This window comes from Macaca thibetana, chromosome 1 (assembly GCF_024542745.1).
Source record: "Macaca thibetana thibetana isolate TM-01 chromosome 1, ASM2454274v1, whole genome shotgun sequence".
Classification (NCBI taxonomy): domain Eukaryota; kingdom Metazoa; phylum Chordata; class Mammalia; order Primates; family Cercopithecidae; genus Macaca; species Macaca thibetana.
This window is the reverse complement of record NC_065578.1, coordinates 112,377,760-112,405,551: the sequence shown is the minus strand read 5'-3', so window position 1 is coordinate 112,405,551 and position 27,792 is coordinate 112,377,760. Positions and strand designations below refer to the sequence as shown.

General features: G+C 45.5%; 2 protein-coding genes across 5 annotated transcripts in view; one reads left to right on the top strand and one right to left on the bottom strand.

The window, feature by feature from the left end:
* Positions 1–13,595, bottom strand: part of LRIG2 (leucine rich repeats and immunoglobulin like domains 2) — a 59,163-nt gene extending 45,568 nt beyond the window's left edge. For 2 of the 4 annotated variants that reach the window (XM_050747223.1, XM_050747241.1), the window contains exon 1: positions 13,116–13,595. In XM_050747223.1, the coding sequence (XP_050603180.1) occupies positions 13,116–13,354 (239 nt within the window). In that variant the 5' untranslated portion in view covers positions 13,355–13,595. The other 2 variants (XM_050747225.1, XM_050747230.1) reach the window with 2 other exon arrangements.
* ST7L (suppression of tumorigenicity 7 like) overlaps positions 1–27,792 on the top strand; it is an 843,199-nt gene that overhangs the window by 283,584 nt on the left and 531,823 nt on the right. The window lies entirely within an intron of this gene.

Below are 27,792 nucleotides of genomic sequence, written 5' to 3'. Positions count from 1 at the left end.
TCTGTCCTTCCTGCCCTCATTTAGAATAAAATAATAGTTCAGTAACAGTGGAACACAGGTTCATATTTATATATGAAAATATGAGGCTGGGCGCGGTGGCTCAAGCCTGTAATCCCAGCACTTTGGGAGGCCAAGATGGGCGGATCACGAGGTCAGGAGATCGAGACTATCCTGGCGAACACGGTGAAACCCCGTCTCTACTGAAAAATACAAAAAACTAGCCAGGCGAGGTGGCAGGCGCCTGTAGTCCCAGCTACTCGGGAGGCTGAGGCAGGAGAATGGCGTAAACCCGGGAGGCAGAGCTTGCAGTGAGCTGAGATTCGGCCACTGCACTCCAGCCTGGGCGACAGAGCGAGACTCCGTCTCAAAAAAAAAAAAAAAAAGAAAATATGCAGAAAGCTAGCCGGGCACGGTGGCTCATGCCTGTAATCACAATACTTTGGGAGGCCCAGGCGGGCGGATCACCTGAGGTCAGGAGTGCGAGACAAGCCTGCCCAACGTGGTGCAACCCCGTCTCCATTAAAAATACCAAAAATGGCCGGGCGCGGTGGCTCAAGCCTGTAATCCCAGCACTTTGGGAGGCAGAGACGGGCGGATCACGAGGTCAGGAGATCGAGACCATCCTGGCTAACCCGGTGAAACCCCATCTCTACTAAAAAATACAAAAAACTAGCCGGGCGAAGAGGCGGGCGCCTGTAGTCCCAGCTACTCGGGAGGCTGAGGCAGGAGAATGGCGTGAACCCGGGAGGCGGAGCTTGCAGTGAGCTGAGATCCGGCCACTGCACTCCAGCCTGGGTGACAGAGTGAGACTCCGTCTCAAAAAAAAAAAAAAAAAAAAAAAAAAAAAAAAAAAAACCAAAAATTAGCCGGGCATAGTGGCGGGCACCTGTAATCCCTGCTACTCAGGAGGCTGAGATAGGAGAATCACTTGAACCCAGGAGGTGGAAGTTGCAGTGAGCTGAGATCGTGCCATTGCACTCCAGCCTGGGCAACAAGAGTAAAACTCCATCTCAAAAAAAAAAAGAAAATATGCAGAAGGCCGGGCGCGGTGGCTCAAGCCTGTAATCCCAGCACTTTGGGAGGCCGAGACGGGCGGATCACAAGGTCAGGAGATCGAGACCATCCTGGCTAACACGGTGAAACCTCGTCTCTATTAAGAAATACAAAAAACTAGCCGGGCGAGGTGGTGGGCGCCTGTAGTCCCAGCTACTCGGGAGGCTGAGGCAGGAGAATGGCGTGAACCTGGGAGGCGGGGCTTGCAGTGAGCTGAGATCCGGCCACTGCACTCCAGCCTGGGTGACAGAGCAAGACTCCGTCTCAAAAAAAAAAAAAAAAAAAAAAAAGAAAATATGCAGAAAACTATGACATCTTCCATCACTATTAGTGAGCATTTAGGTACCAGCATTTTCTAGGTTCATATTTTTGTATCAGACTACTTATATCTTACAATTATTAAGTTATTGTAAAGATTTTTTTTTTTTTTTTTTTTGAGATGAAGTTTCACTCTTTTGCCCAGGCTAGAGTGCAGTGGCACGATCTCGGCTCACCACAACCTCCACCTCCTGGGTTCAAGCGATTCTCCTGCCTCAGCCTCTCGAGTAACTGGGATTACAGACATCCGCCACCACACCCAGCTAATTTTTTTGTATTCTTTTTTTAGTAGAGACAGGGTTTTGCCACATTGGCCAGGCTGGTCTCAAACTCCTGACCTCAGGTGATCCACCCGCCTTGGCCTCCCAAAGTACTGGGATTACAGGTGTGAGCCACTGCACCCAACCTATTGTAAAGATTTTTACAAGTTAATCGAGAGTAAAACAAGTCATCTTATCACTTATATTATTGGTAAAGAAGGTTTAATCAAAGCCAAGCATCTGGCCAGGCGCGGTGGCTCACGCCTGTAATCCCAGCATTTTGGGAGGCCGAGGCGGGCGGATCACAAGGTCAGGAGATCGAGACCACGGTGAAACGTCGTCTCTACCAAAAATACAAAAAAAATTAGCCGGGCGCGGTGGCGGGCGCCTGTAGTCCCAGCTACTCAGGAGGCTGAGGCAGGAGAATGGCATGATCCCGGGAGGCGGAGCTTGCAGTGAGCCAAGATCACGCCACCGTACTCTAGCCTGGGGAACAGAGCCAGACTCCGTCTAAAAAAAAAAAAGCCACGCATCAGTTGGATTTCTCATTATTGATGTAATCCACCATTCCTTAATGCTTATGTAGTTTAACCTGGCACCAAGTCTAATATCTCCTCAAATAAGCACACTATGCTCAGGGTTGGCTATGCTTTTCCTGCTGCAACCTACCAAGATTTTGATTACATAAGCAAGTTCTTATAGTGATTCTGAAATAGATACGCAAAAAATATGTATGAGAAGCCCAGGCCGGGCGCAGTGGCTCAAGCCTGTAATCCCAGCACTTTGGGAGGCCGAGACGGGCGGATCATGAGGTCAGGAGATCGAGACCATCCTGGCTAACACGGTGAAACCCCGTCTCTACTAAAAATACAAGAAAATTAGCCGGGCGAGGTGGCGGGCGCCTGTAGTCCCAGCTACTCGGGAGGCTGAGGCAGGAGAATGGCGTGAACCCGGGGGAGCGGAGCTTGCAGTGAGCCGAGATCGCGCCACTGCACTCCAGCCTGGGGCACAGAGCAAGACTCCGCGTCAAAAAAAAAAAAAAAAAAAAAAAAAAGAGAAGCCCAAAATTAAGAAACATTTAGCTGGGCGTGGTGGCTCACGCCTGTAATCCCACCACTTTGGGAGGCCAAGGCGGGCAGATTATCTGAGGTCAGAAGTTCAAGACCAGCCTGACCAACATGGAGAAACCCTGTCTCTACTAAAAATACAGAATTAGCCAGGCATGGTGGCGCATGCCTGTAATCCCAGGTACTCAGGAGGCCGAAGCAGGAGACTCGCTTGAACCCGGGAGGTGGAGGTTGCGGTGAGCTGAGATCCTGCCACTGCACTCCAGCCTGGGCAACAAGAATGAAACTCTGTCTCAAAACAAACAAACAAAAAAAAACCAAGAATTCAGATAGGAGTTGATTTACACCACACTTCACTATTGTTGCTCTGTTAATGGTTTAACTTTAAAACTGCTAATCACCACTAATTATTCTGGCAATTATTCTGCCAGTTATTTGTTACAAATAACATAATTACAGTCTTGTTTGGGAAAGGCTGAGGAAGGGCAAAAGGAGAAGAGATGAGGAAGGGCAAAAGAAGAAGAGATGAAGAACACAAATACCTTAAAAAACTGGTTTACAACAAAGTAAAACTCATTAACTATGCCATTCTCCAGGTTTTTCTCCCACACATAAAATTAATAATTTGCATAGTGTAATTACTTAAATTGCTTTTATTTTTTATTTGCACCAACTGAATATTGTAACATTTTTCATGACTGAAATAATACAGAATAAATGTGTTGAGTCATTTTCTCTGGCATAGGAAATATGACATAAGAATGCTTTCAGAGTACTTCTAAAAAAACATTTTGCTAAGCCTTTACTTAATATGATGTGATCTTTTCTCAACTGGTTAAATGCCAGTTTTCCATTAGGATTGAAAGACCTTTAAAGAGAAAGCACATAAAATGTCATGGATCTAAGATGAAGGAAATGTATTTTCTAGCATTAGGAAACCAAGTGATTATCTTAATATACAAGTAATCCTTTGATTACTCATGTGCTGATTCTATTTGTTTTACATTGGAAAATGCAAAACATTTGTAATATAATGAAACATAATTAGGACATTAATCTCTATAAAAATAAACGGGTCCTCCAAAGCCGAAAATAATTTTAAAGAATTAAGTAAAGTACAAATTTCTTCAACTAACATTCAGTAAGCAAAAATTGCTTATGGTTCAGTGGTTCTCCATCATGACTGCACATTAACCTCAATAGGGAAGATTAATATTGATACTTAAGTCCCACCCCCGACCAAACAAATCAGAGAATCATCAGGTAAGGCCAAAACAATGTTTTTTTGTTTGTTTGTTTTAATTATTATACTTTAACTTCTAGGGTACATGTGTACAACGTGCAGGTTTGTTACATATGTATACATGTGCCCTGTTGGTGTGCTGCACCCGTTAACTCGTTATTTACATTAGGTGTATCTCCTAATGCTACCCTTCCCCCCTCCCCCCACCCTACGACAGGCGCCGGTGTGTGATGTTCCCCGCCCTGTGTCCAAGTGTTCTCAACAATGGTATTTTGTAAAAGCTCTCCAAGCAACAGTCTAATGCACAGGTGGGGCTGAGAACATTACCAGTCCAGAAATCCATCTAATAACCCAAAGCCTGATGGGCCAAGGATGTTCTGAGTTCACATGAGATCTGGTGGCTTAAAAGTGTCCAGCTGGCTGGGCGCAGTGGCTCTCGCCTGTAATCCCAGCACTTTGGAAAGCCAGGGCAGGTGGATCACCTGAGGTCTGGAGTTCGCGATCAGCCTGGCTAACATGGAGAAACCCCGTTCCTACTAAAAATACAAAAATTAGTCAAGTGTGGTGGTGCGTGCCTATAATCCCAGCTACTCGGGAGGCTGAGGCAGGAGAATCACTTAAACCCAGGAGGCAGCGGTTGCAGTAAGCCAAGATGGTGCCACTACACTCGAGCCTGGGCAACAAAGCAAGACTCCGTTTCAAAAAAAAAAAAAGTGTACAGCCAGGCCCGGTGGCTCACGCCTATAATTCCATCACTTTGGGAAGTCAAGGTGGGTGGATCACCTGAGGTCAGGAGTTTGAGACCAGTCTGGCCAACATGGCGAAACCCCATCTCTACTAAAAATACAAAAACATTAGCCAGACATGGTGGCAGGGACCTGTAATCCCAGCTACTCAGGAGGCTAAGGCAGGAGAATTGCTTGAACCTGGGAGGCAGAGGTTGCAGTGAGCCGAGATCTCACCACTGCGCTCCAGTCTGGGCAACAGAGAGACACTCTGTCTCAAATAAATAAATAAATAAATAAATAAATAAATAAATAAATAAACTGTGTGAGTGAGTGAGACCATGTCTCTAAATAAATAAATAGTCCATCCTGGCTAACACGGTGAAACCCCGTCTCTACTAAAAATACAAAAAATTAGCCAGGCGTGGTGGTGGGCGCCTGTAGTCCCAGCTACTCAGGAGGCTGAGGCAGGAGAATGGCGTGAACCCGGGAGGCGGAGCTTGCAGTGAGCCAAGATCGAGCCACTGCACTCCAGTCTGGGAGACACAGCGAGACCCCATCTCAAAATAAATAAATAAATAAATAAATAAATAAATAAAAATAAATAGTGTGACACCTCCCCTACACAACTCTCTCTCCCACTCCTACTTTCACCATGTGAAATGCCTGCTCCCACTTCGCCTTTTGCCATAAGTAAAAGCTCCCTAAGGCCTCACCAGAAGCCACGTTGGTGCCAGTGCCACACTTTCTGTATAGCCTATAGAACTGTGAGCCAGTTAAACTTCTTTTCTTTATAAATTACCCAGTCTCAGTTAATTCTATATAGCAGTGCAAAAGACTAATACATCAGGGTAGTATTGTGTTAACAACCAAGCCCAAGTGATCTGTATCAGATCTGTATTAGATCAGACTTCTTAAGGCTCTCTTGTTGCAGATTTTCTTGTTCAGGTATCTTATACATTAACAAAAATGCCTTGAAGACTGCACTAGATTTTGAAGGCTCCTTTGCTGTTTACCACTTCCCCAGATATACTAGGATAAAGAAGATAAAATATATTAAAATCCTTAATACAGTGAAAGCACGTATATGCTTTGAAATGATTGTTGCAAGTGAAACAGTTCATTGTAACAGTATCGTGGAAGCCAGGGGCTTCCCAAAAAAAAAAAAAAAAAATTTGTAACTATCTGATGGATGCTGCAAGGAACATCCTGGCTAACACGGCGAAACCCCGTCTCTACTAAAAACACAAAAAATTAGCCGGGCGAGGTGGCGGCGCCTGTGGTCCCAGCTACTCGGGAGGCTGAGGCAGGAGAATGGCGGGAACCCGGGAGGCGGAGCTTGCAGTGAGCTGAGATCTGGCCACTGCACTCCAGCCTGGGCGACAGAGCGAGACTCCGTCTCAAAAAAAAAAAAAAAAAAAAAAAAAAAAAAAACAAAGAAAAAGGCAGGGCACAGTGGCTCAAGCCTGTAATCCCAGCACTTTGGGAGGCAGAGACGGGCGGATCACGAGGTCAGGAGATCGAGACCATCCTGGCTAACACGGTGAAACCCCGTCTCTACTAAAAAATACAAAAAACTAGCCGGGCGCGGTGGCGGGCGCCTGTAGTCCCAACTACTCGGGAGGCTGAGGCAGGAGAATGGCGTGAATCCGGGAGGCGGAGCTTGCAGTGAGCTGAGATCCGGCCACTGCACTCCAGCCTGGGCGGCAGAGCGAGACTCCGTCTCAAAAAAAAAAAAAAAAAAAAAAAAAAAAACAAAAAAATGAAAGATTACTTGTGGGTATGTTTTTCTGAATTTTGAGGCAATTAGACGAAACATCCCAGATGCAGAGTAAGATGGGAACCAGAGCTAGTAATAACTTTTCGGGGCAGGTGCGGTGGCTCACGCCTGTTAATTTCAGCACTTTGGGAGGTCAAGGTGGGCAGATTACGAGGTCAGCAGTTTGAGCCCAGCCTGGCCAACATGGTGAAACCTGGTCTCTAGTAAATATACAAAAATTAGCCAGGCATGTGGTGCACACCTGCAATCCAAGCTACTCAGGAGGCTGAGGCAAGAGAATCCCTTGAACCCAGGAGGCGGAGGTTGCAGTGAGCCAATATCGCACCACTGCATTCCAGCCTGGGCAACAAGAGCGAAACTCTGTCTCAAAAAAAACCTTTTAGTGTTCCCATATTTAGAATTTTTCTTTGTTTAAAAAGATGATTTTGCGGGCTCAGTAGCTCACGCCTGTAATTCCAGCACGTTGGGAGGCCAAGGCAGGCAGATCACGAGGTCAGGAGATCAAGATCATCCTGGCTAACACGGTGAAACCCTGTCTCTACTAAAAATACAAAAAAATCAGCCGGGCGTGGTGGCGGGCGCCTGTAGTCCCAGCTACGCGGGAGGCTGAGGCAGGAGAATGGTGTGAACCCGGGAGGCAGAGTTTGCAATAAGCCGAGATCGTGCCTGCACTCCAGCCTGGGCAACAGAGAGAGACTCTGTCTCAATAATAATAAAAAAAAATAAAATAAAATAAAAAATAAAAAATAAAAAAATAAAAAGATGATTTTGAAATAATTAGCTAAGATAACGCCCTGATTCATTCACAACATTTACTATAGATAATGAGGTACCTTGAAAAGAAACCATATAGTAAGACATTTAAAAGACCAGAAGCAAATGATAATGGGTTGCTTTAATTTCTTTTAAAATTTCTCCTGATCAGCCAGGGGCAGTGGCTCACGCCTGTAAACCCAGCACTTTGGGAGGCCAAAGTGGGCCAATCACAAGGTCAAGAGATTGAGACCATCCTGGCCAACATGGTGAAACCCCGTCTCTACTAAAAATACAAAAATTAGCCGGGTGTGATGGCACGTGCCTGTAGTCCCAGCTACTTGCGAGGCTGAGGCAGGAGAATCACTTGAACCTGGGAGGCAGAGGTTGCAGTGAGCCGAGATTAGATTGTGCCACTGCACTCCAGCATGGCAACAGAGCAAGATACCGTCTCAAAAAAAAAAAAAAAAAATCAGACCGGGAGCGGTGGCTCACACCTGTAATCCCAGCACTTTGGGAGACTGAGACAGGCGGATCACAAGGTCAGGAGTTCGAGATCAGCCTGGCCAGCATGGTGAAGCCCCATCTCGACTAAAAACACAAAAAGTAGCTAGGCATGGTGGTGGACGCCTATAATCCCAGCTACTTGGGAGGCTGAAGCAGAATTGCTTGAACCCGGGCGGAAGTGAGCCGAGATTGTGCCACTCTACTCTAGCCTGGGCAACAGAGCAAGACTGTCTCAAAAAAAAAAAAAAAATTCGGCCGGGCGCAGTGGCTCAAGCCTGTAATCCCAGCACTTTGGGAGGCCGAGGCGGGCGGATCACAAGGTCAGGAGATTGAGACCACGGCGAAACCCCGTTTCTACTAAAAAGACAAAAAATTAGCCGGGCGCGGTAGCGGGCGCCTGTAGCCCCAGCTACTCAGGAGGCTGAGGCAGGAGAATGGCGTGAACCCGGGAGGCGGAGCTTGCAGTGAGCCAAGATTGCGCCACTGAACTCCAGCCTGGGCGACAGAGCGAGACTCCATCTCAAAAAAAAAAAAAAAAAAAAAAAAAAATTCATTCCTGATTTCTCTCAAAAGGTACAACCTTTTTTTTTTTTTTGAGATGGAGTCTTGCTCTGTCGCTACAGTGCCACAATCTCAGCTCACTACAATTTCTGCCTCTCGGGCTCAAGCAATTCTCCTGCCTTAGCCTCCAGAGTAACTGGGATTACAAGACCCCACCACTGCGGCTAATTTTTGTGTTTTTTTTTTTTTTGAGGGAGTCTCGCTCTGTCGCCCAGGCTGGAGTGCAGTGGCCGGATCTCAGCTCACTACAAGCCCCGCCTCCCAGGTTCCTGCCATTCTCCTGCCTCAGCCTCCCAAGTAGCTGGGACTACAGGCGCCCGCCACCTCGCCCGGCTAGCTTTTTGTATTTTTTTAGTAGAGACGGGGTTTCACCGTGTTAGCCAGGATGGTCTCGATCTCCTGACCTCGTGATCCGCCCGTCTCTGCCTCCCAAAGTGCTGGGATTACAGGCTTGAGCCACCGCGCCCGGCCGTTAGCTCATAATCTTTAAAGGGATCAAGACGAAATCCATGGGAGGCTGAGGTGGGTAGATCACCTGAGGTCACGAGTTCAAGACCAGCCTGGCCAACATGGTGAAACCCTGTCTCTACTAAAAACACAAAAATTAGCCAGGCGTGGTGGTGGGCACCTGTAATCCCAGCTACTTGGGAGACTAAGGCAGGAGAATCACTTAAACCCAGGAGGCGGGGGTTGCAGTGAACCAAGATCCCGCCACTGCACTCCAGCCTGGGCAACAGAGCAAGACTCCATCTTGGAAAAAAAAAAAAGACTAAATCCACATGTTAATAGTGAAAACATTTTGCCAGGGTTACTAAAATAGCTACAGAGGCTGAAGCCCAAGTCACACATGGAAAGACTTTCGTAGAGCTATTCAACATAAGCATGGCTGGGCACAGTGGCTCATGCCTGTAATCTCAGCACTTTGGGAGGCCAAGGCGGGTGGATCACCTGAGGTCAGGAGTTCAAGACAAGCCTGGCCAATATGGTGAAACCCCGTCTCCACTAAAAATACAAAACTTAGCTGGGCGTGGTGGCGTGCACCTGTAGTCCCAGCTACTAGGGAGGCCGAGGCAAAGAATTGCTTGAACCCAGGAGGTGGAGGTTGCAGTGATTTGAGATTGCGCCAACGCACTCCAGCCTAGGCAACAGAGTGAGACTCCGTCTCAAAAAACAAACAAACAAACAAACAAACATAAGCTTATGTCCTCTCTATATGCTAAAACACGAATCTGTTCACAACCATTATAAAGAAACAAATGCAAGCAAATTTTAAACAATTATAATGAAAATAGAAAGAACTAAAAAAGTATAGGTAACTAAGTATATACATAATCCAATAAATTAATCAAGTACAGCATGGGTTCCCAATACTGATCCATGATAAAACTTTTAGCAGCCGGGCGCGGTGGCTCAAGCCTGTAATCCCAGCACTTTGGGAGGCCGAGACGGGCGGATCACGAGGTCGGGAGATCGAGACCATCCTGGCTAACACGGTGAAACCCCGTCTCTACTTAAAATACAAAAAAATTAGCCGGGCGAGGTGGCGGCGCCTGTAGTCCCAGCTACTCGGGAGGCTGAGGCAGGAGAATGGCGCGAACCTGGGAGCCGGAGCTTGCAGTGAGCGGAGATCGCGCCACTGTACTCCAGCCTGGGCGACAGAGCGAGACTCCGTCTCAAAAAAAAAAAAAAAAAAAAAAAAAAAAACTTTTAGCAGTTGACCAGGCACAGTGGTTCACACCTGTAATCCTAGTACTTTGGTAGGCCGAGGTAGGTGGATCACCTGAGATCAGGAGTTTGAGACCAGCCTGGCCAACATGGCAAAACCCTGTCTCTACTAAAAATACAAAACTGAGCCGGGCATGATGAAGGAGGCCTATAATCCCTACCATGGAAGTTGAGGAAGGAGAATCACTTGAACCCAGGCGATGGAGGTTGCAGTGGGTCGAGATCAGACTGCTTCACTCCAGCCTGGGCGAAAGTGAGAAACTCCATCTCAAAAAAAAAAAAAAAAAAAATTTAGCAGTCTACAGTGAAATAAAACAGTAAAGAAAAGGTTACAAATTTTTCATAAAGCTAAATCTATATAATCTATAAAAGCGTCCTTAACCCTAAAAATACATACTTCTTAATGTTTTGGTACTATCATGAAATGACCAAGACAACACATCATTGGGGGAAAGGGGTTCTAACAAAGTTACTTTGCAAAATAAGTTGAGTGATAAACCTAGTCTTTAAAGGCTGTGTGTGTGTAAACAGAACAATGTGATAAAGAGCTCTGTACCTACAGAGAATCCAGTCAAGCTCTGAATGATCAAATAATATTCTAGAGAGTTTCTCATACAGAGAAGCATAAAGATAGCATCTGAGTAGGTTTCCAAAAACCAGTATTAATGAATTTTGTCCATAATCATTTTGATGGTCACAGGTTTGAGCATGTGAATTTGAATCACTAATATATTTAAAGCATTACATGTGTTTCAACATTCAAAATTACATAAAGAAATCCAAATGTACTCGGTGGTTTTATAGCTAAAGGCAACTGCTGAAGAATGTTTCATTTCTCAATTTAAAATAGTATGGTACTATCTTTTAATATTCTAAGAGTTCTACCAATACAAGACTTCCATCCAATTACATTTCTACAACAGAATTGCTCTCTAAGGCATTTCATTTCAACTGAAAATGTCAATTTCATTATAGGACATTAAAAATTTTGAATGTCACTTGGCTCTAGGCAATTGGTCTTCATTAAACAAAAATGAAACCTTAACACAAAAATATATCTTACATAAAATTACTTCTAAATGTTTACCAACCAATGGAGAATCTTAAATACTAGGCCAGGCTGTGGCCGGGCGCAATGGCTCGTGCCTGTAATCTTAGCACTTTGGGAGGCTGAGGCAGGCAGATCACCTGAGGTCAGGAGTTCAAGACCAGCCTGGCCAACATGGTGAAACCCCGTCTCTATTGAAAATACAAAAATTAGGCGGACATACTGGCTTCAGTCTGTAATCCCAGCTACGTGGGAATCTGAAGCAGGAGAATCACTGGAATCCGGGAGGCAGAGGCTGCAGTGAGCCGAGATCGTGCCACTGCAACTCCAGTCTGGGTGACAGAGCAAGACTCTTTCAAAAAAAAAAAAAAAAAAAGTAGGCCAGGCCAGGCTTGGTGGCTCACACCTGTAACCCCAGCACTTTGGGAGGCTGAGGTGGGTGGATCACCTGACATCAGGAGTTTAAGACCAGCCTGGCCAACATGGTGAAACCCCACCTCTACTAAAAATACAAAAAATTAGCCAGGCATGGTAGCGCATGCCTGTAATCCCAGCTGCTTGGGAGGCTGAGGCAGAGAATTGCTTGAACCCAGGAAGCAGAGGTTGCGGTGAGTGAAGGTCACGCCATTGCACTCCAGCCTGGGCAACAAGAGCGAGGCTCCATCTCAAAAAAAAAAAAAAAAAAAGTAGGCCACATTCATTCCAATTACAGCTAAATGAATTGTTTTGTCAAATCTGTGCCAGATTTATTGTTATAATCACGTAGCTCTTCCAAGAATGTCTTAGAAAAAGGCACTTGCTGCATAACAAAGAGTCTGCGCTAGGTTTAACTCAGACTACACTGCACACTGATACGAGTTTTTAAATTTGAGTCAATAAAACCAGAATTGACTACAGGTGTCACTACCATAAGACAGAAAGCATCTTATTGCACTGCAGTTCTATGTTTACTAAAACATTTGGTTATTTATGTTAATTTTCTCAATGACTATATGAGGTAGCTTTCTTTCCTATCTGTGCTAACCTATTGGGAGGCTGAGGCAGAGAATTGCTTGAACCCAGGAAGCAGAGGTTGCGGTGAGCCACCGGGCCTGGCCCAGTGATGACTCTTTCTTAACGACTCCATCAGAAATCTGTCAGTTAATAAACGTGTTGCTCAGTTAGTGACGAGAAATAACTGTATGTTAGTGGTTAAGAGGCCCCATAATTGCAACATTTAATATCTGCTGTTGTTCCTAATACCCAGGCTGACTCAGACTGAGGAGCCCTCCAAGTTCCACTGTCTAATAAAGACCTGTCAAAGTGAAAACTCAACAGTGGAGACTCCAGAATGCATTCAACCGTTGTACCTGCTTTACATACATAAATAAACAGAACTGATTTTTGGGTTATTTGCCACAAGAAGATGCCTGAAAACAAGGCATCAAATGGTTTTGGAAAAAATACTCCTCTTTACAGTTAAGTTTAAATTAGATCAAGAATGCTACTTACAAAGATGTTCTGAATTAGTACAGGATCTCCTGATTCATCATAATGAACTTTTCAACCCTGTTAAGTATCAAAACTGCAGCACAAAATCAGCCAACATGCGAACTAAGGACAAAAGACAGTTCATAGGTCTTTGGAGATCATGGTTATAAAATCACGTGCCTGAGGACCACTAAGTCTGAGGTACACACCAAATAATGCAGCTCAAAGTAAGCAGAAAGCACTGTTCCGTGCTCAACCCACCCCTACCAACCATCCAAAGTCCATGCTGGTGCCCAGGACCCGTGAGTCCTTATCATTAAATATCCCCGCCCCAATTCCTCCCCAACTGAGGAAATCACAGACTCCTTGGCCCCAAGAATCTTAACTCTGGTCTTCATCATAAATGTCTCCAGAAACCTTAACACCGGCTTTTTCAGGCTCCCACCACCTAAAACAAAGTTCATAACATCCTGAGAGCAGTTTCCTTCAGGGCTTAGGCTCTCGACCACGCCCTCCCACCAGGCAGGCCTGTCTCCCTCCTGCCTGCCCCTATGGAAGGAAAGCTCCCCCTCCTTTTGGTCACTCTGCCTGGCCACTCTACTCACAGGATAGCGGTGTCGGGGGGCAGCAGGCCCGACAGCGCCCTCCAGCTCGGTGCGGGCAGTTTCCTGCGACTGCAGTCCAGGAGAGGAATGCGGCAGGAGCAGGGCGCGGGGCAGAGACCTGCTCCGGCGGCGGGCAACAGGAGGAGAGCGCTCTGGGCAAGGAAGAGTAACCGGGAAAGCAATCCAGATCGACACCCCAGCAACTGCTCCTCCGGGATGCCTAGGGGCGCGGGCGCCATTTTCCCCCTCGACCTGGACCTGGCCTAGATGAGCTGCCTGCTAGAAAAGGAGGATCGGCGGAGAAGCTCAGCAGAGATGCTCAGCGGCTGCACTGTCTCCCCAAGCCCTGGCTGAGGGCTGTACCATCTAAAGGCATGCAAGGAGCAGATGCAGCGCGACAGCGGGGGCGACGGCCTGGGACACACCGCTGAGGCCTGACGGGGCTCCTCCGCCCCGCCCCACGACGCTACGCCCTCACGCACAGGGGTCAGCCAATCGGTGCCATAAGACGAGGTTGCGTCCGGGGCGGAACTGAGTGAGGGGCGGGGCCAGACGCAGCCGAGATTCTTTAGGAGGAGAACTTTAAGGTGTTCAGGGACTTTAGGTGTTGCTGTGGAATTCCGCCTCTGTTCTTCCGCTGCAGGGCGCAGTAGTTCCTTAAGAGGGAATGGTGCGGCAAATCGCTGTGAGTTCAAAGTCCTGACTACAGGTCTATCTACTGTAGTTGTAGAAAAGGATCTTTTATTTGCTCTGGGCTCTAAGAAAGCGGAGTGGCAGAAGGGCTACCTTCCAAGTCGCAGACACGAATGAGTCACGGGAGTTTCTATCCTGGCTTTGGCCAGCTCGTCCTCCAGAGCCGAGCTCGAGTCTCTTCTGCCCTCTGCTGCTTGACTGTAGCCCCTGCTCTTCTGCAAGTAGGCGGCAACTCCCACTTGCATGTGATCAGTATCACTCTGTTAATGGCCGTGTAAGCTCCTGAAAACAGAGGCTCCGTTTCTTCATCGGTGCGCTTCCACCTTTTGATCTAGCTTGGAGTTCAATAAATTTTGGTGGGACTGCACCTGCTTGTCTATACAAGGGAAACACCCTTCTGTTTGGAGGGATGCTGTCATGGTCACTCTCAGAAAAGCAAGCGAGACAAGTAAAGAGGGTGTTGAGCAGTCAACAAAGCAAAGACTGGATGTGAGGAAATTTATTTCTCCTAAAGCAGAGGCTATGGAAAACTTACTAGGAACAGTGAAGTCTGACCACCTTATGCTCATTCAGCCATCCAAGGTTGTAAATAAGACTTTGAGAATAATAGTAATGGTTCACTTATATGTAGGGAACTTTTCAAAGGGCATTTGCTCTGTTACCTTGTTTGCTCCTTCAATGACAGTGACATTGGCAAGACAATTATTGCTGATGATGAAACAAGCCCAAAGAGATTAAACCCGGTTACTCTGAGGCAGGGGCAGGTTCGACATTAACATGGGTTTTCTGACATAAATTGAAAATCTGAGCAGGTTAAAAAGAATGATAATGCCTAGATTAGGGTTCTCTTAGAAAGTAACTGAAAGCAATCTTTGCCATGGCAGATTATGGAGTCATAATTATGTTTTTAAAAACCTTTTTCTGTTTTTTTTTTTTTAATATTGAAGTATCTATTGGAAACAAGGCCATATCCAATGCTCCAGCCCAAACCAAACATTTAAAGCCAAGACAGCAGAATGAAACGTACTCTTAACCTCCTTCCCTTAGCTGTTGAGCAGACTTAACAAACTCTGGTAAGAAATCCAGCATAGGCAGGAACCCCACCAAAAAAAAAAAAAAAAAAGGAGGCAGTTTAGTTCCTTTCTGCATTATAGTTTCAGAGCTTTCCTATGAAACTATACCAAATGGGGCCATTAGAAATTAATGCTCTCTAGCCTGTATCCTCCCCAATAAGTGGTTCACTGCAACCTCCGCCTCCCGGATTAAGCGATTCTCCTGCCTCAGCCTCACAAATAGCTACGACTATAGGTGTGCACCACCATGCCCGGCTAATTTTTGCATTTTTAGTAGAGACAGGGTTTCACCATGTTGGCCATGCTGGTCTCAAACTCCTGACCTCAGGTGATCCACCCACCTCAGCCTCTCAAAGTGTGGAATTACAGGCATGAGCCAACCTGATTGCCCACAGATACATGTTTTTGTTGGGTTTTTTTTTTTTTAAGACGAAGTTTTGCTCTTGTTACCCAGGATGGAGTGTAGTGGCACGATCTTGGCTCATCGCAACTTCTGCTCCTGGGTTCAAGCGATTCTCCTGCCTCAGCCTTCTGAGTAACTGGCATTACAGTCGTGCGCCACCATGCCCGGCTAGTTTTGCATTTTTAGTAGAGATGGGATTTCTCCATGCTGGTCAGCTGGTCTTGAACTCCTGACCTCAGGTCATCCGCCTGCCTCAGCCTCCCAAAGTGCTGGGATTACAGGTGTGAGCCACCGCTCCCAGACACAAATACATGTCTTTTACAGAATTTAGTGATTCATTTCTGATTAACAATGGAATATAGGGTTTTTATATTCATTGCCCTCAATTGTCTAATTAATCTGTGGGTGCTAAGGTACCTGGGCCGAGATTTTAGAGTTCAGTGGAATCCATAAGCACAGTATACCCCAACTCCAGATTACTAAAAAAAAAACAAAAAACTACTTACTTGATATCCCTTGTTCCACACCTTAGCATAAACACCAATCCCTTACAATTTAGCTGCCCTATATCTCCTTACCTCAGGACTTTACTCTTTGCAAAGTCATAGCTAACTAACCTTATCAGTTCTATTCTGTCAAACTAGAAGTCTCAGGATTGCCTGTGCTTTCCTCCCATTCTTTCCTGTCACATCCAGTCAGTAGACTCTCTTGATTCCCCCTCAGGAATGTGTCAGATCTTTCCCCAGCTCTCCTTCCCCACTGCTACTTAGTTCAGACCTTCATCTCATATGACTAGTATTCCAATAACCTTTGAACCCATGTCCTGTCCTCCAGTCTCTCCTGTCTCCAAGTCTCTAAGCTGTCACTAGAATTATCTTTCCAAAGCATACTGTTACAGGTATGTTTTGTCATTTTATATCTCCATTGCTAAGAGCAGTGTCTGGAATATAAGCAACACTGAATAAATATTTATTGTTGACTAAATTACTGTTAATTTGGCTGGGTGCAGAGTGGCTCATGCCTATAATCCCAGCAATTTTGGAGGCCAAGGCATGCAGATTACTTGAAGTCAGGAGTTCGAGACAAGCCTGGCTAATATGGCAAAATCCTGTCTTTACTAAAAATACAAAAATTAGACTTGGTGCTGCACGCCTGTAATCCCAGCTACTGGGGAGACTGAGGCACAAGGATTGCTTGAACCTAGGAGGCGGAGGTTGCAGTGAGCCGAGATTGCACCATTGCACTCCAACAAGGGCAACAGAGCAAGATTCCATCTCAAAAAAAAAAAAAAAAGCCAGGCACAGTGGCTCACACCTGTAATCCCAGCACTTTGGGAGGCCGAGGTGGGCAGATCACGAGGTTAGGAGATCGAGACCATCCTGGCTAACGTGGTGAAAACCCATCTCTAGGCTGGGCGCGGTGGCTCAAGCCTGTAATCCCTGCACTTTGGGAAGCCGAGACGGGCGGATCACGAGGTCAGGAGATCGAGACCATCCTGGCTAACACGGTGAAACTCCGTCTCTACTAAAAAATACAAAAAAAAAAAAAACTAGCCGGGCGAGGTGGCGGGCGCCTGTAGTCCCAGCTACTCGGGAGGCTGAGGCAGGAGAATGGTGTAAACCTGGGAGGCGGAGCTTGCAGTGAGCTGAGATCCGGCCACTGCACTCCAGCCTGGGCGACAGAGCGAGACTCCCTCTCAAAAAAAAAAAAAATTACTGTTAATTTCACTGCTTCTCTGTAAATATGCCCAAATCTAGTGAGAATGCATTTTTGTCTCCTTCCATCTCTTCCTTCACCTATCTCCTTTTCCCACTAAAACAAAGGCGAAATAATGATAATAATTGTAACTACTATTTATTGAAGTGAAACCTAAAGCCAGAAAAAATAGATAAATTGTACTTCATCAAAATTAAAAACAGTTCATTAAAGGACACTATCTACAGAGTGAAAAAGTACCCCATGTGATGGAAGAAAAGATTTGCAAATCATATATCAGATAAGGGATTAGTATCCAGAAAAACAAGTAACTCCTACAACTCAACAACAAAAAAGCAACCCAATTTAAAAATAGGCAGAGGACTTGAATTCCTCCAAAGATACACAAATGACCAATAAGCACAAGTAAAATATGCTCAAGATCACTAATCATTAAGGAAATCCAAATTTAAACCACAATATGATACTACTTCACATCTGTTAGGATGGCAATTATATATATATGATATGTATATGTATAGAAACCAGAAAATAACAAGTTTGGTGAGGATGTGGAGAAACTACAATTCTTGTACATTCCTGGTAGGAATGTAAAATGGTGTAGCTGGCTGGGTATGGTGGCTCACACATGTAATCCTAGCACTTTGGGAGGCCAAGGCGGCAGATCACCTGAGGTCAGGAGTTTGAGAGCAGACTGGTCAACATGGTGAAACCCCATCACTGCTAAAAATACAAAAAGTAGCTGGGCCTGGTGGTGCATGCCTGTAATACCAGCTATTTGGGAGAAGAATCAAAGGCAGAAGATTCTTCTGAATCAAAGAAGATTCAAAGAAGAATCAAAGAAGATTCAAAGGAGATTCAAAGAAGAATCAAAGAAGATTCTTCTTTGAGGCAGAAGAATCACGAACTCAGGAGGCGGAGGTTGCAGTAAGCTGAGATGGCGCCATTGCACTTCAGCCTGGGTAACAGAGCAAGACTCCATCTCAGAAAGGAGAGGAGAGGGGAGTGGAGGGAAGGAGGTGGGGTAAGAGAAAGGGAGCGGAGGAGAGGAGAGGAGAGGAGAGGGGAGGCTGTGGAAAATCATACAGTATTTCCTCAAAAAATTAAACATAAAATAATTGAAACAATTTTAAGAAATATGGGTATACCCATATTCCATAGCAGTATTATTCACAATAGCCAAAACATGGAAGCAGCCCAAGTGTCTTATCAATGGATGAATAAACAAGCAAAATTTGATGATTCAGCCTTTGAAAGGAAGGGAATCCTGGCTGGGCACGGTGGCTGACACCTGTAATCCCAGCACTTTGGGAGACTGAGGTGAGTGGATCCCCTGAGGTCAGGAGTTCAAGACCAGCCTGGCCAACATGGTGAAACCCCATCTCTACCAAAAATACAAAAAATTAGCCGAGCATGGTGGTACACACCTGTAATCCCAGCTACTCGGGATACTGAGGCAGGAGAATCGCTTGAACCTGAGAAGCGGAGGTTGCAGTGAGCCAAGATTGCACCATTGCACTGCAGCCTGGGCAACAAGAATGAAACTCCATCTCAAAAAAAAAAAAAGAAAGGAAGGGAATCCTGATACTTGCTGCAATGTATATAAACCTTGAAAACATTATGCTAAATGAAATAAATCAGTTATAAAAGGACAAATAGTGTGATTGCACTTATATGAGGTACTTAGAAATAGTCAAATTCATACAGACAGAAAATAGATTGGTGATTGGGCTAGGAGGAGCTAGGAGGAGGAGAGAATGGGGAGTTATTGTTTAATGCATGGTGAGTTTCAGTTTGGGAAAATGAAAAAAGTTCTGGAGATAGATGGTGGCAATGGTTGCACAACAATGTGAATGTACTTTTTTGTTGTTGTTATTTTTTTATTATTATTATACTTTAAGTTCTAGGGTACATGTGCATAACGTGCAGGTTTGTTACATATGTATACATGTGCCATGTTGGTGTGCTGCACCCATTAACTGGTCATTTACATTAGGTATATCTCCTAATCCTCTCCCTCCCCACTCCCCTCACCCCGTGAATGTACTTATTACCACAGAACTGTATACTTAAAAATAGTTCCAAATGGTTAAATTTTATGTTACATATTTTTTACCACAATTTTTAAAGAAAAATCTACAGCCAGAAATTTGGAACTCAACTTTGAGTATTTTCTTTCCTTTCCCTTTATTCTCCATCTACTCCTTACCTTATCCAACCCTTCAGCAAATCCAAAATATATTTTAAAACTGACTACTTCTTTCCAACTCTCTTACCACCACACCAATCCAAGACACAATAATCTTTCATCTCTACCACCTTAGTAGCCTCGTAACTGAACACATCTTTCCATCTTGTTCCCATCAAAACCACCCACACAGCAAACAGGCCTACAAATGGCCTCTTTAATAGGTAAACTAGAGAGTGCCAGCAATCCACTACATTATCAGAGTAAAGGAGAAAAAACATAACTATTTTAGTATATGAAAAAATACGACTTTTTATGTGATATATGTGATATGTCATATATATGTAGCATATATTTGTACATCCTGAAATAGTATGGTTTTTCCTCTTTAACACATATGTACTATTTAATATATAATATATATCATATACATATCATATAAAATATGTAAATATATACTGTATGATATATAATATATCGCCAAGAGTTGACCGGGCGTGGTGGCTCACGCCTGTAATCCCAGCACTTTGGGAGGCTGAGGTGGTCAGATCATGAGGTCAGGAGTTCAAGACCAGCCTGGCCAACATGGTGAAACCCCATCTCTACTACAAATAGAAAAATTAGCTGGGTGTGGTGGCAGGCATCTGTAATCCCAGCTACTCAGGAGGCTGAGGTGGGAGAATCATTTGTTTTTGTTTTTGTTTTTGTTTTTGTTTTTTTGAGACGGAGTCTCACGCTGTTGCCCAGGCTAGAGTGCAGTGGTGTGATCTCGGCTCACTGCAAGCTCCGCCTCCTGGGTTCACGCCATTCTCCTGCCTCAGCCTCCTGAGTAGCTAGGACTACAGGCGCCCGCCACCGTGCCCGGCTAATTTTTTGTATTTTTAGTAGAGACGGGGTTTCACTGTGGTCTCGATCTCCTGACCTTGTGATCCGCCCGCCTCGGCCTCCCAAAGTGCTGGGATTACAGGCTTGAGCCACCGCGCCCGGCGGGAGACTCATTTGAACCTGGGAGGCGGAAGTTGCAGTGAGCTGAGATCGCACCATTGCATTCCATCCTGGGCAACAGGGCAAGACTGTCTCAAAAACAAAAACACAAACAAAAACAAAAACAAAAACTCTTAGCCAACTTGGAATAGAATGAACTTCTTCCTGCTAATAAAAGGTGTTTACCAAAACCTACAGCAACTTTTACTTAAGAGTGAAACATTTAAAACATTCCTTTTACATTAGGATCAAGACAACGATGCCTATCATTGCTTCTACTGGACACTAAGAGGTCCTAACCAGTACAAGTTAAGAAAAAGATATTAAAGATAAAAAATCATAAGGGAACAAACAAAACTGCCCTTACTTACACAGGATATGATTCTCTGCAGAAAAAAAATCCAAAAGAATCTCAAGTAAACAATTTAAACTAACAAAAAAGTTCAACAAGGATGTGACTATGAGATCAATATACTAAAATCAATGTTATCATAATAAATCAGCAATTATAAAATATTTTTAAGATGGCATATGCAATAGCAATAAAAACTAAAAGATACCTAGATCAAACAAAGAAATACAAGAGAAAAAGTATATAGAGAACATTCTAAAACTTTATTGGAAAGTATAAAAAAGGATCTAAATAGATGGAGAAAAATACTATGCTCTCAGACTGAAAGAATCAATATTATAATCCAGGCGAAATGGCTCGTGCCTGTAATCCCAGCACTTTGGGAGGCTAAAGCGGGTGGATTACTTGAGGTCAGCAGTTCAATACCAGCCTGGCCAACATGGTGAAATCTCATCTCTACTACAAATACAAAAATTAGCTGAGTGTGATGGCAGGTGCCTGTAATCCCAGCTACTCCAGAGGCTGAGGCAGGAGAATCAATTAAACCCAGGAGTCCTATGTTGCAGCAAGCCAAGACTGTGCCACTGCACTCCAGCGTGGGCAACAGAGCGAGACTTTGTCTCAAAAAAAAAAAAAAAAAAAAAAAAAATCACTATTGTAATGACCAGGTGTGGTGGTGTGGGCCTGTACTCTCAATTAGTTGGAAGGCTGAGGCAGTGGGATTGCTTGAGCCCAGGAGTTCAAGGCCAGCTTGAGCAACACAACAAGACCCTTCCTCTAAAATTAAAAATAAATTAAAAACAGGCCGGGCGCGGTGGCTCAAGCCTGTAATCCCAGCACTTTGGGAGGCCGAGATGGGCGGATCACGAGGTCAGGAGATCGAGACCATCCTGGCTAACACGGTGAAACCCCATCTCTACTAAAAACACAAAAAATGAGCCGGGCATGGTGGCGGGCGCCTGTAGTCCCAGCTACTCGGGAGGCTGAGGCAGGAGCATGGCGTGAACCTGGGAGGCAGAGCTTGCAGTGAGCTGAGATCCGGCCACTGCACTCTAGCCTGGGCACAGAGCGAGACTCCGTCTCAAAAAACAAACAAACAAACAAACAAAAGATCTCAATCCTCTCAGACTGATTTACAGATTCAATGCAATCCCAATAAAAATCCCAAATGTGCATGGTATTCTAAGGTGAAAATAATCACAAAAATCCCAAATGAGGCCGGGCGCGGTGGCTCAAGCCTGTAATCCCAGCACTTTGGGAGGCCGAGACGGGCAGATCACAAGGTCAGGAGATCGAGACCATCCTGGCGAACCCGGTGAAACCCCATCTCTGCTAAAAAATACAAAAAACTAGCCGGGCGAGGTGGCGGGCGCCTGTAGTCCCAGCTACTCGGGAGGCTGAGGCAGGAGAATGGCGTGAACCCGGGAGGCGGAGCTTACAGTGAGCTGAGATCCGGCCACTGCACTCCAGCCTGGGTGACAGAGCAAGACCCCGTCTCAAAAAAATAAAATAAAATAAAAAATAAAAAAAATAGGCCGGGCGCGGTGGCTCAAGCCTGTAATCCCAGCACTTTGGGAGGCCGAGGCGGGCGGATCACAAGGTCAGGAGATCGAGACCACAGTGAAACCCCGTCTCTACTAAAAATACAAAAAAAAATTAGCCGGGCGCGGTGGCGGGCGCCTGTAGTCCTAGCTACTCAGGAGGCTGAGGCAGGAGAATGGCGTGAGCCCAGGAGGCGGAGCTTGCAGTGAGCCGAGATCACGCCACTGCACTCCAGCCTGGGCAACAGCGTGAGACTCCGTCTCAAAAATAAAAATAAAAATAAAAATAAAATAAAATAAAATAAAATAAAAATAAAAATCCCAAATGTGCATGGTATTCTAAGGTGAAAATAATCACAAAGACACTCTCAGAGTTAAAAAAGTAGAACTGGCCAGGCACGGTGGCTCACTCCTATAATCCCAGCACTTTGGGAGGCTGAGAAAGGCAGATCACAAGGTCAGGAGTTCTAGATCAGCTGGGCCAACATGGTGAAACCCCATCTCTACTAAAAATACAAACATCAGCCGATGTGGTGGCACAGGCTTGTAATCCCAGCTACTTGGGAGGCTTAGGCAGGAGAATTGCTTGAAATCGGGAGTCAGAGATTGCAGTGAGCTGAGAGCATGCCACTGCACTCCAGCCTGAGCAACAGCGAAAGAAGCCATCTCAAAAAAAAAAAAAAAAAAAGGTAGATGTAGTAGGATCACAGATAAATCTAAAAACAGTGGCGAATGGGAAAAAAGCAAACTGCTAACAGATATGTACAATATATCTAAAATATACAATGTTCAAAATATGTGGAAAATACTAGGTAGGGCCGGGCATGATGGTTCACACCTGCAATCCCAGCATTTTGGGAGGCCGAGGCGAGCGGATCACCTGAGGTTGGGAGTTGGAGACCAGCCTGACAACATGGAGAAACCCCGTCTCTACTAAAAATACAAAATTAGCCGGGCATGGTGGCACGTGCCTGTCATCCCAGCTACTCAGGAGGCTGAGTCAGGAGAATCGCTTGAACCCAGGAGGCAGAGGTTGCAGTGAGCTGAGATCACGCCATTGCACTCCAGCCTGGGCAACAAGATGGAAACTCTGTCTCAAAAAAAAAAAAGCAAAAACCAAAAGACTATGTAGGAAATATATAGTAAAAACATGCAGAGGAGTGACAAATACCAAATTCAAAAATGTTGTGACCTCTGTGGAGAAAAGGTGAGGAATGAGTTCATGTGTGAATGTATGGGTACATGCTTTCTGTTAACTTAGTAGGAGAAAAAAATCAACCTCTACCACGTGGACCCCCAGAGAGGGAAGCAAAACCCCATGAAAGACACTTTTTATATTCCTGTAGGCTTTTTTTTTGCGGGGTGGGGTTCTTTCTTTTTATTTTTTATTTTTTGAGATGGAGTCTTGCTCTGTTGTCCAGGCTGGAGTGCAGTGGCACAATCTTGGCTCACTGCAACCTCTGCCTCCCGGGTTCAAGCGATTCTCCTGCCTCAGCCTCCCAAGTAGCTGGGACTACAAGAGTGTGCCATCATGCCCAACTAATTTTTTGTATTTTTAGTAGAAACGGGGTTTCACCGTGTTAGCCAGGATGGTCTCAGTCTCCTGACCTCGTGATCCACCTGCCTCAGCCTCCCAAAGTGCTGGGATTATACGCGTGAGCCACTGCACCCAGCTGCTCCTGTAGGCTTTTTTTTTTTTTTTTTTTTTTTTGAGACGGAGTCTCGCTCTGTCACCCAGGCTGGAGTGCAGTAGCCGGATCTCAGCTCACTGCAAGCTCCGCCTCCCGGGTTTCCGCCATTCTCCTGCCTCAGCCTCCCGAGTAGCTGGGACTACAGGCGCCCGCCACCTCGCCCGGCTAATTTTTTGTATTTTTAGTAGAGACGGGGTTTCACCATGTTAGCCAGGATGGTCTCGATCTCCTGACCTTGTGATCCGCCCGTCTCGGCCTCCCAAAGTGCTGGGATTACAGGCTTGAGCCACCGTGCCCGGCTCCTGTAGGCTTTTAAACAGCCCTATTTACAATTCAGTTTTGGCCTGGCATGTTGGCTCATGCCTATAATTCCAGCCCTTTGGGAGGCTGGGATCACCTGAGGTCAGTAGTTCGTAACCAGCCTGACCAACATGGTGAAACCCCATCTCTACTAAATATAAAAAAATTAGCCGGGCGTGGTGGCCCATGCCTGTAGTCCCAGCTACTTGGGAGGCTGAGACAGGAGAATCGCTTGAGTCCAGGAGGCAGAGATTGCAGTGAGCCAAGTTTGAGCCATTGCTCTCTAGCCTGGGCAACAAGAGTGAAACTCTATCTCAAAAAAAAAAGAAAAGAAAATCAGTTTTAAGTTTCATTCCTTACATTGTAACCTTTTTTCAAGTTACCCTTAAACATACAGCAGTAAGTTCTTAAACTTCATGAAGTATCAGAATCACTTGGAGGACTTGTGGTTCATGCCCGTAATCCCAGCACTTTGGGAGGTCGAGATGGGTGGATCACTTGAGCTCAGGAGTTCAAGACCAGCCTGGGCAACATGGTGAAACTCTGCCTCTACTAAAATATAGAAAATTAGCCAGGCGTGGTGGTGCACGCCTGTAGTCCCAGCTACTCAGGAGGCTGAGGCAGGAGAGTCACTTGAACTCGAAAAATGGAGGTTGCAGTGAGTCAAGATCGTACCAGTGCACTCCAGCCTGTGTAATAGAGCCAGACTCTGTCTCAAAAAATAATAATAATAATAACCATAAAAGAATCACTCAGAGGGCTTGTTATTATATGGATTGTTGAGCTGGCCCCAGACTTTCTGATTCAGTAAGTCTAGAGTGGGACCCGAGAATTTGCATTTCTAACAAGTTCCCAGGTATTGCTGAAGTGGCTGGTCCATAGATTATACTTAAAAACCACACTTTGGGACCTACAGTAAAGTCTGTCTACATAATACAGGTGTTTTTGTGGTTGTGAGGAATTAAGAGGCAAACAGTGAATGAAAGAGTGCCATTTTCTACATTCTCTTTGGGCTGAGGCCAGCACAGAAGCTCATAATTCTAGGTGGTGAATAGGAGTATTGACAGTGCAGCAGGTAGGAGCCAGATGTCAGGAGAATTAGTGTGATATGAACCCCCTTTCTTCCAAATACATGCCTGAAGAAGTAAGTACAATGTAACTGGTTGAGAAAATCAAACCATGCCCTTCATACTCCCACCCCAGTCCCCATCCTCTGCACAAACTCGATTCATACCCTAAAGGCATGGGGAGGAAGGGATTGAAAATGCTGACCTCCATCCCATACCCAGCAAACCATCCTGTCCATGGGCTGCTTGAGCTTCTGAGCTAACCTGCAGCGAGTCCCATTTTTGTGTTTTCAGCTAGCTGGGCTACTCCCCAGACCTGCCCCTTTATCCTTTCAAGGTTGGGAGGAAACCTTGCTCTCACTCTGGATGAGACACTTGCGTTGGTTTAATGGGCTCTTGGTGGGAACTTCAGAGTTTGATTATTCTCAGCAATCAGCAGAGGCAGTCATGCGTTTCTGGGCCCTCCAGCCTCACTCTGTTCACCAGCTTTCCAGGCTGGGAATGTACCCACAAACCCTTGAGCTGACTGAAAGCCCAGGGAACTTGCGTGCCTGCCTGCATGAATGCATGAATGCGTATGTGTGCATGCCCAAGAGGGAGCTGAAGGCTAGTGCACAGAAGGCAGAGGCCTCAGGCTGGTCATTATCTCCAAGCCAGAACCTTCCTGTCCCTGAATGGGACCCTGGCACAATACCAAACAGCCAGACTCTCACTGTATATAATGAAGTTCTCACTGATTATCCTGATGATGGCCCAGGAGACCTGGGCCCGGGAAGGTTCATCTGCTGCCAACCCTGGTTCCTAGTTCCACTCCGCTGTGGAAATGAGGATGTCCCTGCAGCTCCCCCACCATCTCACTTCCCCAGCATAATGCGTATCCCCAAGGGACCCTGATCCTGGAGCTGAACTAAAATGACAGCAACAGTTTATTAATTGGACTAATGAGAGGCCTGGGCAGGGAGAGAAAGAGAAGCTGGAAGAGTGAGAAGGAAAGAGATGAAGAGAGGAACATCGTACAGCACAGGAAGACAGGACTAGATTTAAGACTGGAGCCAGCAGCTCACTTTCTGAGTGTTTGGGGAGGGGACGGGGAGGGACTTAGAAGATAGTTTTACAAACTTCATGTTCTATATAGGAAACATGCTACTTTTTCATCAGCAGCAAAGTAGAACAGCCTCATTTCCTGATTGTCTGTGTTCCAGGCACTTTACTGTTTTATATTTACTCAGTTAATCTTCATAAGATTCCTATGAGATGAGAATATCCATTTTACTGATGAAATAGCTGAGGCCCAAAGAGCTTTGTCCAAAATCATACTCATAATAAGGAATATGGCCAGGCACGGTGGCTCACGCCAGTAATCCCAGCACTTTGGGAGGCCACGGCGGGCAGATCACGAGGTCAGGAGTTTGAGACCAGCCTGGCCAACATGGTGAAACCCTGTCTCTACTTAAGATACAAAAAAGTAGCTGGGCAGGGTGGCATGTACCTGTAATCCCAGCTACTCAGGAGGCTGAGGCAGGAGAATCTCGTGAATCCAAGAGGCAGAGGTTTCAGTGAGCCAAAATCACGCCATTGCACTCCAGCCTGGGCGACAGGGAAAGACTCCATCTCAAAATAAATAAATAAATAAATAAATAAAACAAGTAATAGAGCTAGGATTTGAACCTAGACAATCTGATTCCAGAGGCCAAACTCTTAACCACTGCCATGTAGGGAGTGATAGGAAATGAGGCTCAATGCATAAATAAATATAGCACTTACATTCCTCTATGTCCAACCCTATGAGACAGGTATGTTAATTTTCCCTATTTTACGGATGAGGAAAATTAGTCTCAGAGAGGTGAAGACATTTGCCTAAAGCCACATGATTAGAAAGTATCAGAGCAGAGATATGATATCCATTTACCTGACTCCACAGCTGCACTTCTTATCTTGATTCTCTTACAAGGAATTTCCCTTTACTCTGAGCTCCTGCAGGCATCCTGCATAAGAGAAGGCTAGCTGCAGGAATGGTGAGACATTTTATTTTTCCATGGAGGAAGCTTTAGTTTGACATAGGGGGATAAGGATTACCATGAGATTTAGCCTATGGAACGTAATTCCTAACCAAGTGTTGGGGGCAAGTTGCTAGGACGTGGAGGTGGAAGTTTGTTACATGCAACTGCAAGGATTCCTTCTGAGCAACCCAAATCCAGTTCACTGCCTGATCTAGGCAGAGGCATGAGGGAGTTGTTAATAGCATGACATTTTCCTCAACATTTTAAGGTTTAAATTTTTTTTCCTGTCAATAAGGCTAACAGGGTAATCTGCACTGGCAGGCTGCATCCTTCCTGTTTGTCCTCCTGAAGCAGTTCCGGCTGACCAGCCACTGGGAACCTGCTGCTTAAGCAGCTTGTAATGAACTGCAAAACAGAACAAGAAGAACCAGGCAGGCAGGGGTCAGCACCCTCCTGGGACAGTAAACTGGCCTTGCAGAGAGGAGCCAAGGAAGAAGGACACAGGAGTAGAGCTGATGTATGCATATCTAGCTATTCTTTGCTCTGGGCTTATTCCATTTTTGCAAAAAATAATAAATGCTTATAAACAAACTATATAGAAGAATATTAAATAAAAAGTGAAACTTCCCCTCCCAGACACCTCACCCACGAGGGATAGCCATGGTTAAT